The sequence below is a fragment of the Asterias amurensis genome, chromosome 7 (assembly GCF_032118995.1).
Source record: "Asterias amurensis chromosome 7, ASM3211899v1".
NCBI lineage: Eukaryota > Metazoa > Echinodermata > Asteroidea > Forcipulatida > Asteriidae > Asterias > Asterias amurensis.
Genome location: NC_092654.1, coordinates 24365883 through 24382048, shown reverse-complemented (window position 1 = coordinate 24382048; position 16166 = coordinate 24365883). Strand labels below are relative to the sequence as shown.

Here is a 16166-nt window from a genome sequence, read left to right as displayed (position 1 = left end):
AAATCCTGGCTTAGTCAGGTCACTGCACTCATGGCCTTGATGATCACTGAGTGAGGCTTGTTTAAGGATAATTAAATACCTATGCGTAAGCAGTCAGTACCTGGGCAAGCATTTTGTAAACTCCCTTAGAAGTTATTCTTTGAGGAATAAAACAACTGGTGAATGAGTTTCTTTATCCATTGTTATTAACAGTGTTTACAAGATTGGCAAAGGAAAACAAATTATGGTTGTTTAATTTCAGTCTGAAAGCTTACTAATGTGCAATATATCCTTGTCTTAAACCTGTCCTTCCGTTTCTTAAACATTTTTATTACAAGGTAGTCGGTTCAGACTTCCCTACCTGTTTGCATGGGTTTTCCTGTCACATCTTAAACTCAAACCTCCTTCTTGAGTGAATATGCAGTGAATATGTTCGCTTTTCTGTAAGTCCTTGGCTTCATAACCAGGAAAAATGGAATGAATAAAAAATAAAAATAATATGACGTTTGTTTTCTTCTGCTTTTTCTTCAGGTGAAGTGCGATCAGTATTGGCCCGAAGACAACACTCCCTTGCTGTATGGAGACATTAAGATCCTGATGAGTCATAAAGAAGAAATGGAGAATTGGTGCATCAGGGACTTTACTCTTCAAATGGTGGGTAGAGCTCTCCTTTTAGAAGGGATTAAAGGGCTCTCTCATAAGGAGAATGTAGGGATCTCTTATAAAGGCAATGCAAGCTCTACTTAGAAGAGAAGATTTATGATTGGTTACCACTCTTAAAATTAATGGCAATAATATAAACTTTTGATTAAAAGCCTACCGTAGCTTTTGATAGTAATGTGGTTATGTTAAAACATCAGTTTTATGCCCCATATTTGAATCTGAGAAGTGTTGCTGTCAGTTATGTTTCTCAGATTGTGTATTCCTATCATTGATTACTTTCTGTGAAGATATTCGCTCTGGATTTTTTGCAATATCTCAAAACAGAGATTACCTTTTGACATGAAATGTAAATCATGTTAGTTTTATTGTATACGACTACATTTATATAGGATTAAAACAATCGAACAATTCCAAAAACCAAAGTAAACTTTGCCTTCGTCATATCTTGTAAAAATTCATACTTCTTCCTTATCAGAAGTGAACTTAATATGACCATTAAACTGGTTATTACTGCCTTACTGTTTGGCCAAGATTATTAATAATCCATTTTTACTCTTGGGAAAAGTCTTTTTTAGTTTGTATAATTTATTGGTAACTTTAAACCCACAGTTTGAGACCACAAAGCAAGTCAGGCAGTTCCACTACCTTGCATGGCCAGATCATGGGGTACCAGACTCCAGTTCCACATTAAAAAATTTCATCCACACAGTTCGAGAACAGATTCCTAGCAACGGAACACCGACCATCGTTCACTGCAGGTTTGTAGTTTCTAATGTCTGCAACCTTTAATAATAATAATAACAAGTTCTTATATAGCGCATTCCACAACAACCATATCAATGCGCTTTACATTAGTTCCCTGGTCATTGGACTAATAACATCCTGTAATCTTTCTCAGCTCCCTGGGGAGTACACATCCCCAGGCTGCCATGGTGCTCAGGTGGCTTTTTTTATACACTGTACACAATATCAACCTCGACCTCTATCCCTTGGTGAAGAAAAGCAATTATAGTAAAGTATCTTGCTCAAGGTCACCAGTACCATTTTAACATATAAAGTTGGAAAATGGAGTGCATCACAAAAATAAATTTGACATTAAAGACCCACATTTAGGGCAATAGCACACAGAACTATTGCCTTGAAGGAATGACTTGAGTGTACCACAGTATCAAGAAATCTTGACAAATATAAATTATTCACCTAATTACGAGGTTGACAGGTTAGCTTGGACTGTAATGACTTCTTCATGCCTGTTCATCACAGACTAAACACCATCACCCCCCCCCCTCCCCCCCAGGCTAAACACCATCGACCCCCCTTCTTTTTCCAGGTCAATATCACTAATCTATGGCCCCTCAGGGACCAACATGTGTCAGCATTTCCTGTTATCTGAAAAAAATCAGAGCCAACAATTCTCCGAAGGGGATAATAAATAATCCAGCAGAAACTGAGAGGAGCTGAGTTTGGACAGCTTCTCTTGCTGAGGATTCTCGGTGTGTCTTTATGTGTTACAAGGTTATTATGATTGTATACAATGTATAGTACATGTACATCCATACATATACATCCATTTATGTATGTCCGGTGCTTGTCTATGACTCTACCCACTTCAGGGTTCAATAATCCATTTTGAGATATGATGTACACATTACACCTGACTCCTAGTAGGTTTACGTACCTTTGTCTGCATACACCCAAACCAAACACTGCACTACAGTGTCCACCATACCTCAAAAGGCTAATGGTGTTCTGAGTTGGAATCTTCCCGGCTTTAGATGAATTGCAATATGCCTCATCGACCACTATCTTTGATGTAATAACAAGAAAACAGTGCAGCATGTACGCGCTGCCCGTGACTCTCAGCCAATGGTAGCTCTTCACCCTTGCACAATTCATCAAATATGACGGCCGATGACGCCTATTGCAATCCATCTATAGTCGGAACTGGTCGGAACTGATGAGTCATATACTTGTCAGCTGCCATGGGTATTTGTTAATCAGCTTCCAATTCACATTGATTAGGTTTAAATTGACTAATCCTTGCCATTTTAGAATAAGTTTGTATCTTGTCATCTGATTCTAATGTTTGTCCTTGCCTTGATGATCTTACACTGTTATTGTTTCTTTACCAATAAAAACCACAAGGGAAACTGACTGGTCAGTTTTGAAATGATTTTGGGGGTTGAACAAAGAAATGACTAGAGTGGGATTCGAACCAACGACCTCCAGATTAGCGTGTCGGCGCTCTAACAACTGAGCTACCTAGCCCTATAATGGCGGTGTCCCTATTTTTGTCAATATCTTTGTTCGTGGGTGCCAGTCAGAAGCCATACAATCATTAACTGCCGTGTAGCCAGGGATCACACCCAAATTACAATACAACCTGGGAAGCGGCAGCTAGGGGATCACCTTAAGGGGATGCCACTTTGTTTCAGATATCAATATAAACCACAAGGGAAACTGACTGGTAAATTTTGAAATGATTTTTACTTTTCGTTAGCAATGCGTTTCGTTTTACAATTGTTTAGTTATCTAAGATTCTTAAGTAGACATCTGTTAGGTTCTTACATTGTGGTATGCTTGTTAAAATATTGTCCAGATAAATAATACTAATAACAAAGTTGTAGTGTTTTTACTTCTAGGGTTTTTACTTCTTGTCTATGTGCTATTACTCAACTGTATATTATTAACTAACTATTTGTTTACTGATTTGATGGTTTATACTTTGTTGTGATTTCCTGTACATCCTTTTGAGATTTGATGGTAAATTCTACATGAATAATAAGTGATTAATAATATAAAACAAACATGGTGTTCCATATTCATGACACTGTATTATGACTACTTTTATTTGTTGGTCCGGCCACATTCATGATACAATGGTTTTTATTTTGATTTTTACAGTGCTGGCGTCGGCCGCACTGGGACATTCATTTGTTTAGATCGTCTGATGAGACACATGGAGGATTATAACTTTGTGGACATTCTACGCATTGTGTGTGATATGAGGAGTCATCGGAACTTCATGGTACAAACAGAGGTAGGTTCCACTGCTTCATGGTGAAAGAGAGAGTCATAGTGGGTCTTGGCAGTCTATTTTATTGCAAGGCACTTTGAAGTTTCCTTGTTTCATTATTACAGAGATACAATTATATTAAGAATGATTATAATATATAACTTAGTTCCCAAAAACCAAATTGGAGAAAACTAATATTTTGAAAGGTAATACTTTTGAGAACTCCAAGTCGATTTGATGGTCTGACCATTTATATCTATTTTTTTCTAGCAACAATATGTCTTCATCCACAAGTGCATTCTGGAGATCCTGGAAGAAAAAGGTATTGCCCCAAAACGTCTGCCAAGCATCTCCTCCTTAGACACGTACGACATGAACTCACACCTGGGCAGTGACGCATCAGCCATCAAACGTCGCTCGAAGGGTGACGAGGATCGTGACGTTAACATGCGTCGGAGTTCTGTTGGTAGCGAGGATGACACGCTAAAGAGAATGTCCATGTACAGCATGGGGTCACCTAAGAGGTCTTTGATTGAAGAAGACACTCGTTCCAGATCCCAAAAGAAGTCTGCCAATGGAGGAAGTAATGGGTCACTTAAGAAATGCGCAAATGGTAGTAATAACGGATCCCCCAAAAAATGCGCAAACGGTAGTAATAGGGGATCCCTAAGAAATAGCGCAAATGGTAGTAGCAACGGGTCACCAAAGAAATGCGGCATTGAAGGTAGTAACGGATCCCATAGGAATAGCGCAAATGCGTCACCAAAGAAATGCGCAAGCTGTGGTAGTAACGGATCCATCAAAAAACATCCCAATGGGATCGAAACAGACGTCAGTGAGGAAATTGTTTGAGAGCTTTGAGCTCAGTCTGGTATTGCACTGACTTGACCCTGCTCATTTCAAATAGTCACTTAAGACCCCATCACCACTCTTTAATTTCCTTATTAACTATTTAGAGGCCATAGCGGCACAAGCAGCTAATACGGAAAGGCCTCAAACTGCCACAAGATTTAACCTATTTATGATTTAACAGAGCAAGTGGTCAAAGAAAAACTCATGTACCCAATTGACATTATACAATGTTTCCCATGTTAACAAAGAATCTGCAATTCTTAATATTTATCTTGATAATACATGTAGCAGAGTCAAATAATGACCAAGTTTAGCAATATCTGGATAATATTGATAAGTGTGCAGAATGAATGCTCTTAAAGCCATTATACACTTTCGGAACAGAAAAAAAATATCAATTCTTGATATCGAGAATTACGGATTTATTTTAAACACATGTCATGACACTGCGAAACGTGCGGAAACAAGGGTGGGTTTTCATGTTATTTTCACAGGTTTGTTATTTTATACAAGTTGTGATACACGAAGTGTGGGCCTTTGGACAATACTGTGTACCGAAAGTGTCCAATGGCTTTAAAGGGTAAAAGCACAAAAGTTAAGATAAAACTCGTGTTTCAAGCCTGTTGATGCTAAATGGTTTTGTATACCCAGGTCTTTGCTAAGCCTGATTGGCTAGGCCGTGCGATCTGTTTAGTTCCCCTAAAGTCATCCAATGATGTGGGGTAGAACACTTTAATGAAATTGGGCAACAAATGCAATATTTCCTTTTTATGTTCATGTTTAGGTTTTTTTAACTGACATGGTTCTTTTCGTTTGTAAGGTTAAAAAGAACTAAAACAACTAGAATTATAACTAGGTTTGTACATTTTAATTTAATACAACGCAAGAGAAATATTAAATAGCTTAACAGTATTATTTTAGATGTGTTAACAAAAACTTAACCAGTATTATTTGTTATTAATAAATACCTCGGATGGTTTCAAGTCTCTGATTGGTTAAAACCCGGTCACCTGTGGGACTGTTAATGGTGGTATAAAGACCGGCTTTGGAAAATAGCGAATAAGTGGCCACTAAATCAGCGTACATTGTGTAAACCTTGCGCATTTCACTGTATCGCACGCTTATTTATTTCCCTGGTAGTTTCATTGGAACTTCGCCCACTTACGGGTACGCCCGCTGAAAATGTATCAATTTGAGTGCGCGCAAGTAACATGTGCGCGCATATAAACTTACACCGAGCTCATGCACGCGTTTTAATGCACAAGGAACAGCTATCGTCCAATCATTTGCATCCTTTGACCCCAGTGAAGGCGCTGAACAGATCATTATTTCAAAGAGTCACTGGTCTCAAAGATCAGTGATGTGATTAACGCACGAAAGAGATGGGAACCATCAAAAGCTCAAATATGGCCCCTGAACATGTCTGGAAGTACCGCCGAGAGAAAAGTCACAAAATTTGGGAAATTTTAGCCGTTTAACTCGCTAAAAAAGGTATTTATTAATGGGAATAACAGTGTTCGTACCAGGTCTTCACTGCGTGGGAATGACCTTGGTTGGTGGCTGGCGCTGTTAACAGACCGAGCCGTAACAGCGCCAGCCACCAACCCGGTCATTACCATGCAGTGAAGACCGGGTACTCGCACTGTTATTCCCTAAATATGAAATTTTGCTAATATATTATATTGTACTCTATAAATTATGATGGAAGAAAGAAATGATTGGCCATGATTCTACAACATCCCTCCTAAAAGTATATTATCTTTTTGAAAATTGTATGTACATTTATGTGTTTGACATAATATTGTACATACATCTATGTTTGTTCAGAGGGCCCAAGTTCATAGAGTTGCTTGAGCACAAAAAGTAGCTAAGCAAAAAAAAATATTCTTACCAGATTTAGGTGCCCAGTGTTAAAATACTTTGTCACAGTAACAATTTATGACTTGTATCCTGTTTGTTTGCTTATCAGAAATATTTACTGCTTGATTATTGGGCACTGGAATTAACACAGAGGTGATGACCCCTGTTGCTCTGTTCTTTGCCATGGTTTCCCCAAGACTTGAGTTTTTGTCGATTGAAGTGCCATGAATTTGTCCTACTTTAATCTGATTTCCAATTTTCTCCCTACTTTTTCCAATGACAAAACATCATGCCTGAATTCTAGGCTTGAGTATTTTTTCACAAGTTGAAACAGAAACAACAAATACATTTACAAGCTATCATCACAAGAAATCCTGCTGCGGCAAAAGTTTGTTTTTTTGCAAGATCAAAAATATATGTTTTTGCTAAAAAGCAATGTCATTTTGACAGATTTGTGGTGTTATTTCTACTACATGTATTATGCGTGAGGCCTAGAGTTTAATTTGTTAGGGAACAAGGAACTTTTAATTTTTCAAAGGGCGCTTCCATCGGAAGATCTTAAGAGCCTATGGGAAACTTTTGAAGTGCAAGACATGGGAAACGGAGGCTGTGGCCTGCGTGACCTCTTTGCTATATTAGGCCTGATACACGTACATGAGATCTCATGGTTGATCAACTTTAGATCAAGGTTAAACTGTACAGAATGTTTGATATGAACTTGTATAAAATAAGACTGTTTGTAAACAGTCAAGTTTATTTTCTTGTTAAAATAATTTTATATCCAGATATTGAATATTGAATGCATTAACTACAACGCTGTTTTTTTAATATATGTGTCAAAACTGTGTAAAAAGCTGATCAGAATTGAGAAATATCTTGTGAAGTCAGGAGTTGCTTTACAATGTTTAGCATCAGTAAATGCTACAGCTCTAACTCTTAACAGTATCACTAAATGCTACAGCTCTATCTCTGCGAGCTACAGTTACACTTTTATACTATCAATAGCTGCAAAGTTGAGAGCAGAAATGCCATAAGGACATGTACATATGAAGTGAATAGTGCTTGTTATACATGTACTTTCACAGTGCTTGATTTAGAGCATGGTATGGCTTAGTCAAAGGACGTTTCTATACCATTCCTATAAGAATGTTCTTTAAGCATTTTGTCCCGAGATGCACAATGCCTGAACAATAAATAACCTAACGCTATCTTTATTTAACATACATTGCAATTATACTTTTTATTCTTGCATGATGGTAGTATGTGATAATAAAAACTCTTCTAAAGGATTTTGACTCAAAAAGTATTGCAAGAAAAAAGTAAAATCTGATATTTTCTTGTTCACAACCTTCTGAAGCGTTTTGTTAAAACACAATTTGTCTTTTAACATTCCATGTGGTTTACACTTGTAAAAGATTTCTTCTAATGCTAGCTGCTTGCCAAACATGAAGACTTATTGCCAAAGTAATATCAACTATAACATTGTAACCTTTCAGAACAATTAGGCCACTTTAACCCCTTGAAAATGCCATGATAACTTAGGCCCGATTTCACAAAACACTTGGATTTATCTTACGATGAGTTGCCGTTTTTACCGTAGTGATTTGTATTGTGACATCACACTTTCCTTAGCAATTAAGATGGATTTGAAGTTAAGCTCTTTGTGAAATCGACCCTTGATCAGGAAAGTTACGAACACAGTAGCTAAAAAATAAAATATGTCTGGTAAACTGGTTGGATAAACACCACAGTCAAGAATAAATTGATCTGAACTGCATGGCAATGCTTACGTAGGGTGCTAGTTACATGCACAAGGCATCAACTTACACACCAATGTGCAGCACTATATAACAAAACTCAGTTGGCTACTGTCATCACCTGACCCGTCACCTGACCCATATTGGGTCTACAACATATGTAAACAATGTAAACTGTGCTATGGAAGTTTGTATGACTGTGTAATGTTCCCTGAAACCTTATTGGCTGTATTGAATGTAGCTTTCCTTAAAACCTTGCTTTTATTGGCTCGATAAGCTTTGATACCCTAAGGTGGCAAGTTTCTAGCACCAGACTATGTTGATACATGTAAACCACAACAAAATTTGGTAAAACTTGACTGATTTTTGTGGTAGTAAAACTCCAACAAGATAAGGGGCCAATTTCTGTAGCGCTGCTTAACAGTAAGCAAATCTTTGCACCAACTCTAAAAGACAAAGTTGCATAAGCTTAAGCGTGTTTCACAAGTTAAGTTAGCAAAGAAGTTAGGCGACCAGTTTGCGTGTTTACCATGGATTTACATTGTAACATCATACATTTTAATACAGTAAGCACTTGCCTTTTGTGTTTATGCCTAGCAGCGCTATGAAATGGAAATCACATAGTAAGCACTAAATCGGCCGCTAAGCAGCTCTATGAAATTGAGTCCAGACAAGGTGTGTGAAGAATTCAGACATGTTCAATTGGCTCTGAAACAAGATCTTCCTTTGTCAGTTCTGTTACACTAGATCCACCGCCAACAAATATCACATCGTCTGAAAAAACAACAATTGACAGAAATAAAGCTTAGGACCTAGGAACAACTTTTAAAGTTACAGCATGTACACACAATTACAACTCAATTGTTATTGCACTGTAAGATTATTGTAATGTTGATAAGGCATGTTATGTAACACTTCATTTCAACCTTTGCCAATAATGGAATAAAAATCATAACAGTGAAACAATATTAGGTTTAATTGTGGAAGCCTTTGTTATGAGTCTTAAGTACAATATAACTTGTGGCAGTTCTTGTCTTTAGTCTTAATAAAAGCAGGGAAATTCCACAAGATCACAGGGCTAAAGGCTACTAGCGTTCATTACTGTTACATACTGGGGTTCTAAATTATGTTTGGTCTGTTGAGTTGGACAAGGATTCAGGTAGATAAAGGAACAGCTAAAAGCAAAATACTTCTGGTGGTTGTTTTAATTTACCTGCAACAATGTTAGTTGTGGTTATCTTTTGGTCACTGTCGTTGTAGTACTCACTGTAGTTGAGCCTCCCAAATACTAAAACTCTGGAACTATACACAGGAAAATAACACAAATTTCATGTCATGAGAATAAACATTAATTATTATTGTTATTCCTATTATATATTTTCGGTAATAAATCTAAGGGTACCCAACTTCTGTAGCTTGCAAGCCTGAGGAAACCTGTTAACAAGGGTGCTTGCTATGTGAACCATAAACACCAGGGTTAACCCCTACTTTTATTAGAGTCTATGGCTTCACAACCAGAACGAATCAAATGACAACCAATTTCCAATGGCAAACGTCAGGCCTTTATGAAATTAGTAATATCGGACACGCCATCTGAATGACATTTTCTTGATTTGTGCCATTTATAATCATAGACTTTAAACCAATGTTTGTATGAGAGAGATTGGTTGTTGCCAGCTTGGTGTTTACATCCCCTTGTGGGAGTTTGGCATGTTCTCTTGACGGGAAGATCATCAAAGCAAGCACACATTTGTACATACTCTTTCTTACAGTCATTTGTACGTACCCTTTCTTACAGTCATTTGTACGTACCCTTTCTTACAGTATGAGTAAACGGCATCCCTTAGACCTGGCTTGAAAACATTTACTCTGTGCCAGCTTGTCCTTTGTCTCAGTTCTGAAAAAGAGGACATGAACTACTATCTTCAAGTACGCGCTAATCCTCCAATCAGACTGGCAGAATGGAGTGGTGATAAAAACCTATATTGCACGGCTAATATCACTACCATGCGTATTGTGTATTCTATGTCATGCGCCAAAATAGCTTGAAGATAAATACGTTATCACATGCGCGCTCGTGGAAATATGGAAAATAAAGCGCGTCTGCGTACCATATCCCACTCAGCATTCAGCCTCAGTGGATATGGGACGCAGAAGCGCTACATTGTTCTGTATTCCACTCACGCTTGTGTGATAACTTATATAAGATGAACAATTGAACGGAGAACTTGAATACATTTTTATTTATGTCAAAAACTATTGTTAATGTTATTCTTTGTTTTCAAATCCTGCCCAAAATTTAACATCTAGGCCAAAAGATTATTAGATGAATGAAATGAGGGGGGGGGGGGGGGTCAACAAGACCGCAAGGCTTGTAGCTTAAAATATCAACTGGACCGGAATTTAAATGAGAAAACAAAAATGCCTACCCAGTTTGACAACTGAACTATTTGAGTTTAAAAGAATATTGATCTCTTTTGTAATATAGATAATTGTTCTTCAATAAGCATCGCAAATCAGACTGAAAGTCAACATTTAAACACAAGCACCCAGACTTGTAAGGTCATGAGTTTCCTGACCCAATGCTAAAATGGATGTCGGGTGATTTGGCTCAATAGGGGGCTAGCCTTACCATCTTCCTCATCTTTCTTAATTCTGAACGTCTCACTAGTAGCTAAGGAGAAGAGTGCCATAGGATTGGAATCAGTTCCTTTCATCTCTGCATCTCGACCAACTCGACCAAGGAGAGTGATTTTATTCAAACCTGTAAAGAGATGATAACAAAGTCATACCAAGAAATTGTGTTTGATGCAGAAAGCAGGCACATTATATTCATGAATTTGCAACAATAAAATGAGATAATGGCCAAGTATAAAACATTGTACATTGCTTTTCACTGCTGAAAAGGTTGGCATATTTAGACAAAAATACTTGAAAAAAACTTAAAGGCAAGTTTATATTGTGCTGGCAGTGAACATGGCTGTGTTCTGGGGAACTGTGTTCTGGGGGAATGTGTTCTGGGGGACTGTGTTCTGGGGGAATGTGTTCTGGGGAACTGTGTTCTGGGGAACTGTGTTCTGGGGAACTGTGTTCTGGGGGACTGTGTTCTGGGGAACTGTGTTCTGGGGGACTGTGTTCTGGGGAACTGTGTTCTGGGGAACTTTGTTCTGGGGGACTGTGTTCTGGGGACTGTGTTCTGGGGAACTGTGTTCGAGGGGAATGTGTTCTGGAAAACTTAGACCGTTTATGAATTTCAGAATTTATTTCCTTCAAAAGCAATACTCGGGAGCCACAATTAGGAAAAAATCAGGCAATACTATCCAGTAAATGGCGGAGTAACCTTTTATAGTATATTCTTAATACTTCTTAATTATTATTATTTATTATTATTATACATTGTGGGGATGAAAGCGAGAGGCATTTCATTGCACTGAGCTACGCAACAATGGTTGAAATAAGTTATGTAACTCTGAGTGCTTACAATAACATGTTAGTACCCATCAAAGGGGGTGCTACTTGAATTATATCTAATATCTAAATTAAATGACTCAAAGCGCAAGACTCAAGTCTTTAATTAAGATTACTAACAACTTGTCTTACTTCGTTCAACCACAGCTGTTTCTACTGTCTTCACTGTACTTCCAGAAGAGTATCTTCTCAAAACGCACCTTGATAACTGAAATAGAAAAGCAAAACATTAGGGGTAAAAAAGAACATTTTCATTTTACATAATTTTCAAGCTTAGCCAAGAACCCAATTGATGGGGAGACGACAAGGAAAAGTTTGAGAAGTGGGAGGAGAACTTCAGAGACCTTGTACAGTCACAAATAGGGGCTGAAGACCCAATCCACATAGTGCACCTCCCCCCCCCCCCCCCCCCCCCGGCAGGATTCAAACTGGGGTCCCGAATTGATGTGAAACAAGCTTTCTCCAATCCATAGGGGCATAAAACAAAACCATTTCATTCACTTTTGAAAACTCATCATTGACCTTTGCCAAGTATTAACCAATAACTTACCACCACTTAACTATTTATTTCATAGGGAAAATCCATGTAGTCTGTGACTTTGTTCGAGTACCAAGTCAGGTAGGGACAGAAAACCCAAGGTACATGCAAGGCTCTGGCAGTCCGGGTGAATCGAACCATCCAGCATGTCCAGAGAGAGGTAAAAAGAGACAAAACCACTGAACCAATCTGACAAGACATTTAACTTAAACTATAACTCATGAATAAAAGTATTTGAAATTAGATTTAAATTTAGAAAGGAAAGGTTCAGCTGTTTTTTCATAATAAATGATTAAACTTCGCTGTGAGTGTGAATAATTAAATGACAATCTTAACACAAATACACACATCTCTTTTTTAAAGCATTTTGACTTGACTTCAGCATTTTGGCAGAGAGGTTTCTACATGAACAGTGAGTTACTGCAGTGCAATCATGCTGCAGCAGTGCAGATAAAGACCCAGTGAGGACAGAGTGAGTTACTGCAGTGCAATCATGCTGCAGCAGTGCAGATAAAGACCCAGTGAGGACAGAGTGAGTTACTGCAGTGCAATCATGCTGCAGCAGTGCAGATAAAGACCCAGTACTACTTCTTAGTAGGGTTCTTAGGAAGATGACCACCACTCAGCCAGCACACGTTTGTTTATTGTTTACATTCACAACCGATCCCGTTCCCCTCCCCACTTCCAAAATACAGTCAGTCAAATTGTGATTAACATTGGGGAAGAAAATAATATAAATCTGTACCTGGGTCATCGAAGATCTGTACATCTTGATTAGTTATTTAATTCCGCTGTGGTTACTTAATTATTTTGTTCTGCTACGAAAACGTTTACTCGGTAAAGGTGCGAGGTTGATCATCAGCAACACATGCTGGATTGCATGCTCTCCCGGGAAATTTGGATGAAGGGTCATCCGTCTGCAGTGCAAGGGTCAAATTTTGGTCCCGTCTATTGTGCGACAGGGGATTTTTAGGAGAAGGTGGTTATGAAAGAAGTTATTTGAAATTAAAATTCTAATGGATTTCGTACAGGATGAGCTAAATTCCCTAAATATAATAAAAATAAACAGTTTATTGAAATCAAAGCTGTCTGTTTTTAAATAGTTGCCGAATTTTGAACTATTTTATTCTCTCTTTTTTCCTCAAATTATTATCACCCCCTTAAAAAGGGGTGGAAATTAATGCGCTGATTCATAAACAAGATGTCAGCCTTCTAGACTATGACGTGACTGTTGACATTTTGCAGGAAGTTGTTTTGATCGGAAAACAACATTTTGCAGTCTGTTTTAATTATGTTAAAAGGTGAGAATGCTAACCCTTTTTGTTTATTTCATACATCAGTTACTGTAGAATGTTAACCTTGTGCTACAGACTTGTGGGCAAATATGTGAGGGTGTGATTTTGTGTTTCTACGCCGGCCATTCCACAAAAAACTCTGTCCAGTTCTCTCTGTTCTGAGTGTTGTAATCTGGGCCCAATTTCATAGAGCTGCTAGTAATAGCACAAAAATTTGTTAAGCATGAAACTTCTTCCTTGATAAAAAAAGAGGATTACCAACCAAATTTCCACGTGATTTTCAGGATAAGCAAACAACAGCTGAATATAACAAGCAACATGCAACAAATGGAAATTTGGCTGGTCTGTTTTTATCAATAATCAAGGAAGAAATTTCATGCTAATTAGTTGCGATAACGTAATCCTCCTGCCGACGGCTACGCCGTCGGCAGGAGGGGTTACGTTATCTCAACTACATGCTAAGCAGCTCTATGAAATTTTGCCCTGGTTATTGTTAATGTTAGACCTTGGTTAGACTATGTTTGCACTGGCACCTGTCGCGGTGCTTTGAATTTGAGGGACTTTGCTTCAACATTGCCATTTTGTTTGGTGCGTGAAAGTTCTGTCCGCGTGATGAAATGTGCGCTTGAATATCACTTTTTTTAAGGTCAACATTGAGGGTTTTGGCCCAGGGTTTTAGCTAGAGTAATTGTAAAAATTAAAAAAGAAAATGAATTTAATCAAACATCCCTTCGGCATTAAAGGCAGTGGACCCTTTCGGTAAACAGTATTGTCTAAGGCCCACACTTCGTGTACCACAACTTCTATATCAAATAACAAACCTGTGAAAATTTAGGCTCAATCGGTCATCGGAGTCGGGAGAAAATAACGGGAAAACCAACCCTTGTTTCCGCACGTTTCTCCGTGTCATGACATGTGTTTAAAATAAATCTGTAATTCTCGTTAACGAGAATTGTTATTGTTTTGCTGTTTTCTCAAAAAGTAAAGCATTTAATGGAATAATATTTCAAGAGAAGTCTTTCACCACTACCATCTGTAAACCCTGTAAGTTATTTGTAAATCTGTGAACTTTTTGTTTTTTTCCTGAACCGAAAGGGTCCAATGGCTTTAAGTAAAAAAATTAATATAAAATAAATGATAGGAATCCAAATGATAAATCATTTTTCCTTAGGAGTTGAAGTGGTGGCAGGATGCAGACATTTTTTCCTCCAACTGGGGCTAATTTTATGGATTTTTTTATCAAATAAATTTTCTGAGCTTAGTAGACAAATCTAGCCCCACCGATGTAGACATGGCCCGTGGGGTTAAGACAAATCTACTCTACTAGCCCCACTACTTTTGGACATAGGGTTAATATATTAATAGCCATAGATGATAGTTGCGATAACCGGGGTGTGCAGGTGTATGGCATTTTCCCCCCACCCCATGTTTTCTTTCCTTATGAAATAATTAGCTTCCTTTTTATGATTCAAAATTTAAAAAACACCATTTCTGCGCCCTACATGTAGGTCTCTAATTCTAAAGCCAATGGATCCTCGTGCAGTTTACCAGAAGAATTCAGAGGAGATTTCCACCAATTTATTCCGGGATGCTGCAGCGACCCCTCAGCCAATCATGGTAGTCGACAATGAGGGCAAGAAAGATGAGATCACATGGTTTCGTAGACTATCACCTGACCAGAAAACATCCTCACGATTTTCCCTTCCGGAATGGCTGCGCAGATCGAAAGGTATAAATCTTGTGGCTAAATGTTGTAACTCTCAATTTAGTAAGAGATTTTATTTTTTGTGGTGGGGGTGAGGAGGGTAGGGCGTTAGAGAAGATTGCCTAACATCACAAGCCCACGGACAGCTACTTCAAGGTAAGGGCTAAACTAAAACTGATTTTGGCTATCGACTCAAATCAACTGTCACCAGGGGCAGGTGGTGATCACACAGCACGTGAACACATGGCTGCAACCTTTTTTATCATCTCTACCATCCTGTATAATACCTTAAGTAGTTTTCATCGTGCTGCATCATCCCTGACTGAGTCTTTTATCTTTTCTTAAACAAGGAGGATCTCCATCGCCTTCCAAAGAAGCTGCTGTTTCCTCATCACAACAACCTCAACCCCAAACCCTCCAGCAGTCATCCTCACTCCCTAATCTATTAGCAAGTGTTGGGCAAGATGAGAAACTCAGCACCACTGAGAGGAAGGATGAGCGTGGGGTCATTGCTTCGGCTTTGGGACCTTTGGCTGATCTTGGTCAGAAATCCTCTGGACTTAGAATTGACATGTCATCCAAACAGGTCAGTGCATACAGAATTAGGGGGTTAGAATTCTTTTTTATTAAATTCCAAAATCCTCAAGAATTGGTAACTCAACACTTTTTAACTGAAACCATTCCTTTGTTGCCATGTTGGGTTTTCACACACGATAATAGCAAACCGAGGGGTTAGCCAGGATTTGGCAAATCCAACTTTGCAGGGAATTTTAAAAACAGGGTGTCTAAAAGACACCCAGACACCGCTCTGGCTAGCACTACAATGTATATATCAGATTTAGATTTGGCGACACTAGACTAACCAGGTAAATCCATTGTCCTCGGTAATTTGCGCATGCTCAGAACTACAGAAACAAAAGAAATTTACCTGGTAGGTAAGTCTGCTGCCACCTACGTTTATAAGTCTCCCATAGGTTTAGATTTACAGATCTTTAGTTTATTTATTGGTCTCCCATAGGTTTAGATTTACAGA

General features: G+C 38.3%; 3 protein-coding genes across 5 annotated transcripts in view; 2 read left to right on the top strand and 1 right to left on the bottom strand.

Moving 5' to 3' along the window:
* LOC139939686 (tyrosine-protein phosphatase 10D-like) overlaps nt 1-6488 on the top strand; it is a 36200-nt gene extending 29712 nt beyond the window's left edge. For all 3 annotated transcript variants that reach the window (XM_071935754.1, XM_071935753.1, XM_071935755.1), the window contains 4 exons: nt 511-633; nt 1252-1400; nt 3547-3682; nt 3929-6488. In XM_071935754.1, the coding sequence (XP_071791855.1) occupies nt 511-633; nt 1252-1400; nt 3547-3682; nt 3929-4510 (990 nt within the window). In that variant the 3' untranslated portion in view covers nt 4511-6488. The remainder of the gene's footprint in view (nt 1-510; nt 634-1251; nt 1401-3546; nt 3683-3928) is intronic.
* Nucleotides 6489-6626: 138 nt separating this feature from the next.
* LOC139939687 (single-stranded DNA-binding protein, mitochondrial-like) lies at nt 6627-13018 on the bottom strand. The gene is made up of 6 exons (XM_071935756.1): nt 12879-13018; nt 11728-11803; nt 10760-10891; nt 9940-10024; nt 9341-9429; nt 6627-8901 (listed from the first exon to the last, which is right to left on the bottom strand). The coding sequence occupies exons 1-6, from the start codon at nt 12900-12902 to the stop codon at nt 8816-8818; spliced, it is 492 nt and encodes a 163-aa protein (XP_071791857.1). The 5' UTR covers nt 12903-13018; the 3' UTR covers nt 6627-8815.
* Nucleotides 13019-13342: 324 nt separating this feature from the next.
* The window catches only part of LOC139939684 (1-phosphatidylinositol 3-phosphate 5-kinase-like), a 48996-nt gene continuing 46172 nt past the window's right edge, over nt 13343-16166 (top strand). The window contains exons 1-3 of the mRNA XM_071935751.1: nt 13343-13434; nt 14937-15157; nt 15484-15719. Of these exons, the coding sequence (XP_071791852.1) occupies nt 14956-15157; nt 15484-15719 (438 nt within the window). The 5' untranslated portion in view covers nt 13343-13434; nt 14937-14955. The remainder of the gene's footprint in view (nt 13435-14936; nt 15158-15483; nt 15720-16166) is intronic.

Bases quoted from the DNA above. Each gene is read 5' to 3' on its own strand.
- LOC139939687 (XM_071935756.1), bottom strand. From the start codon at position 12,902: ATGTACAGATCTTCGATGACCCAG. The intron at 11,804-12,878 runs GTACAGATTTAT...TTTCTATTTCAG, and splicing joins ACAGATCTTCGATGACCCAG to TTATCAAGGTGCGTTTTGAG. The intron at 10,892-11,727 runs GTAAGACAAGTT...ATCTCTTTACAG, and splicing joins AACAGCTGTGGTTGAACGAA to GTTTGAATAAAATCACTCTC.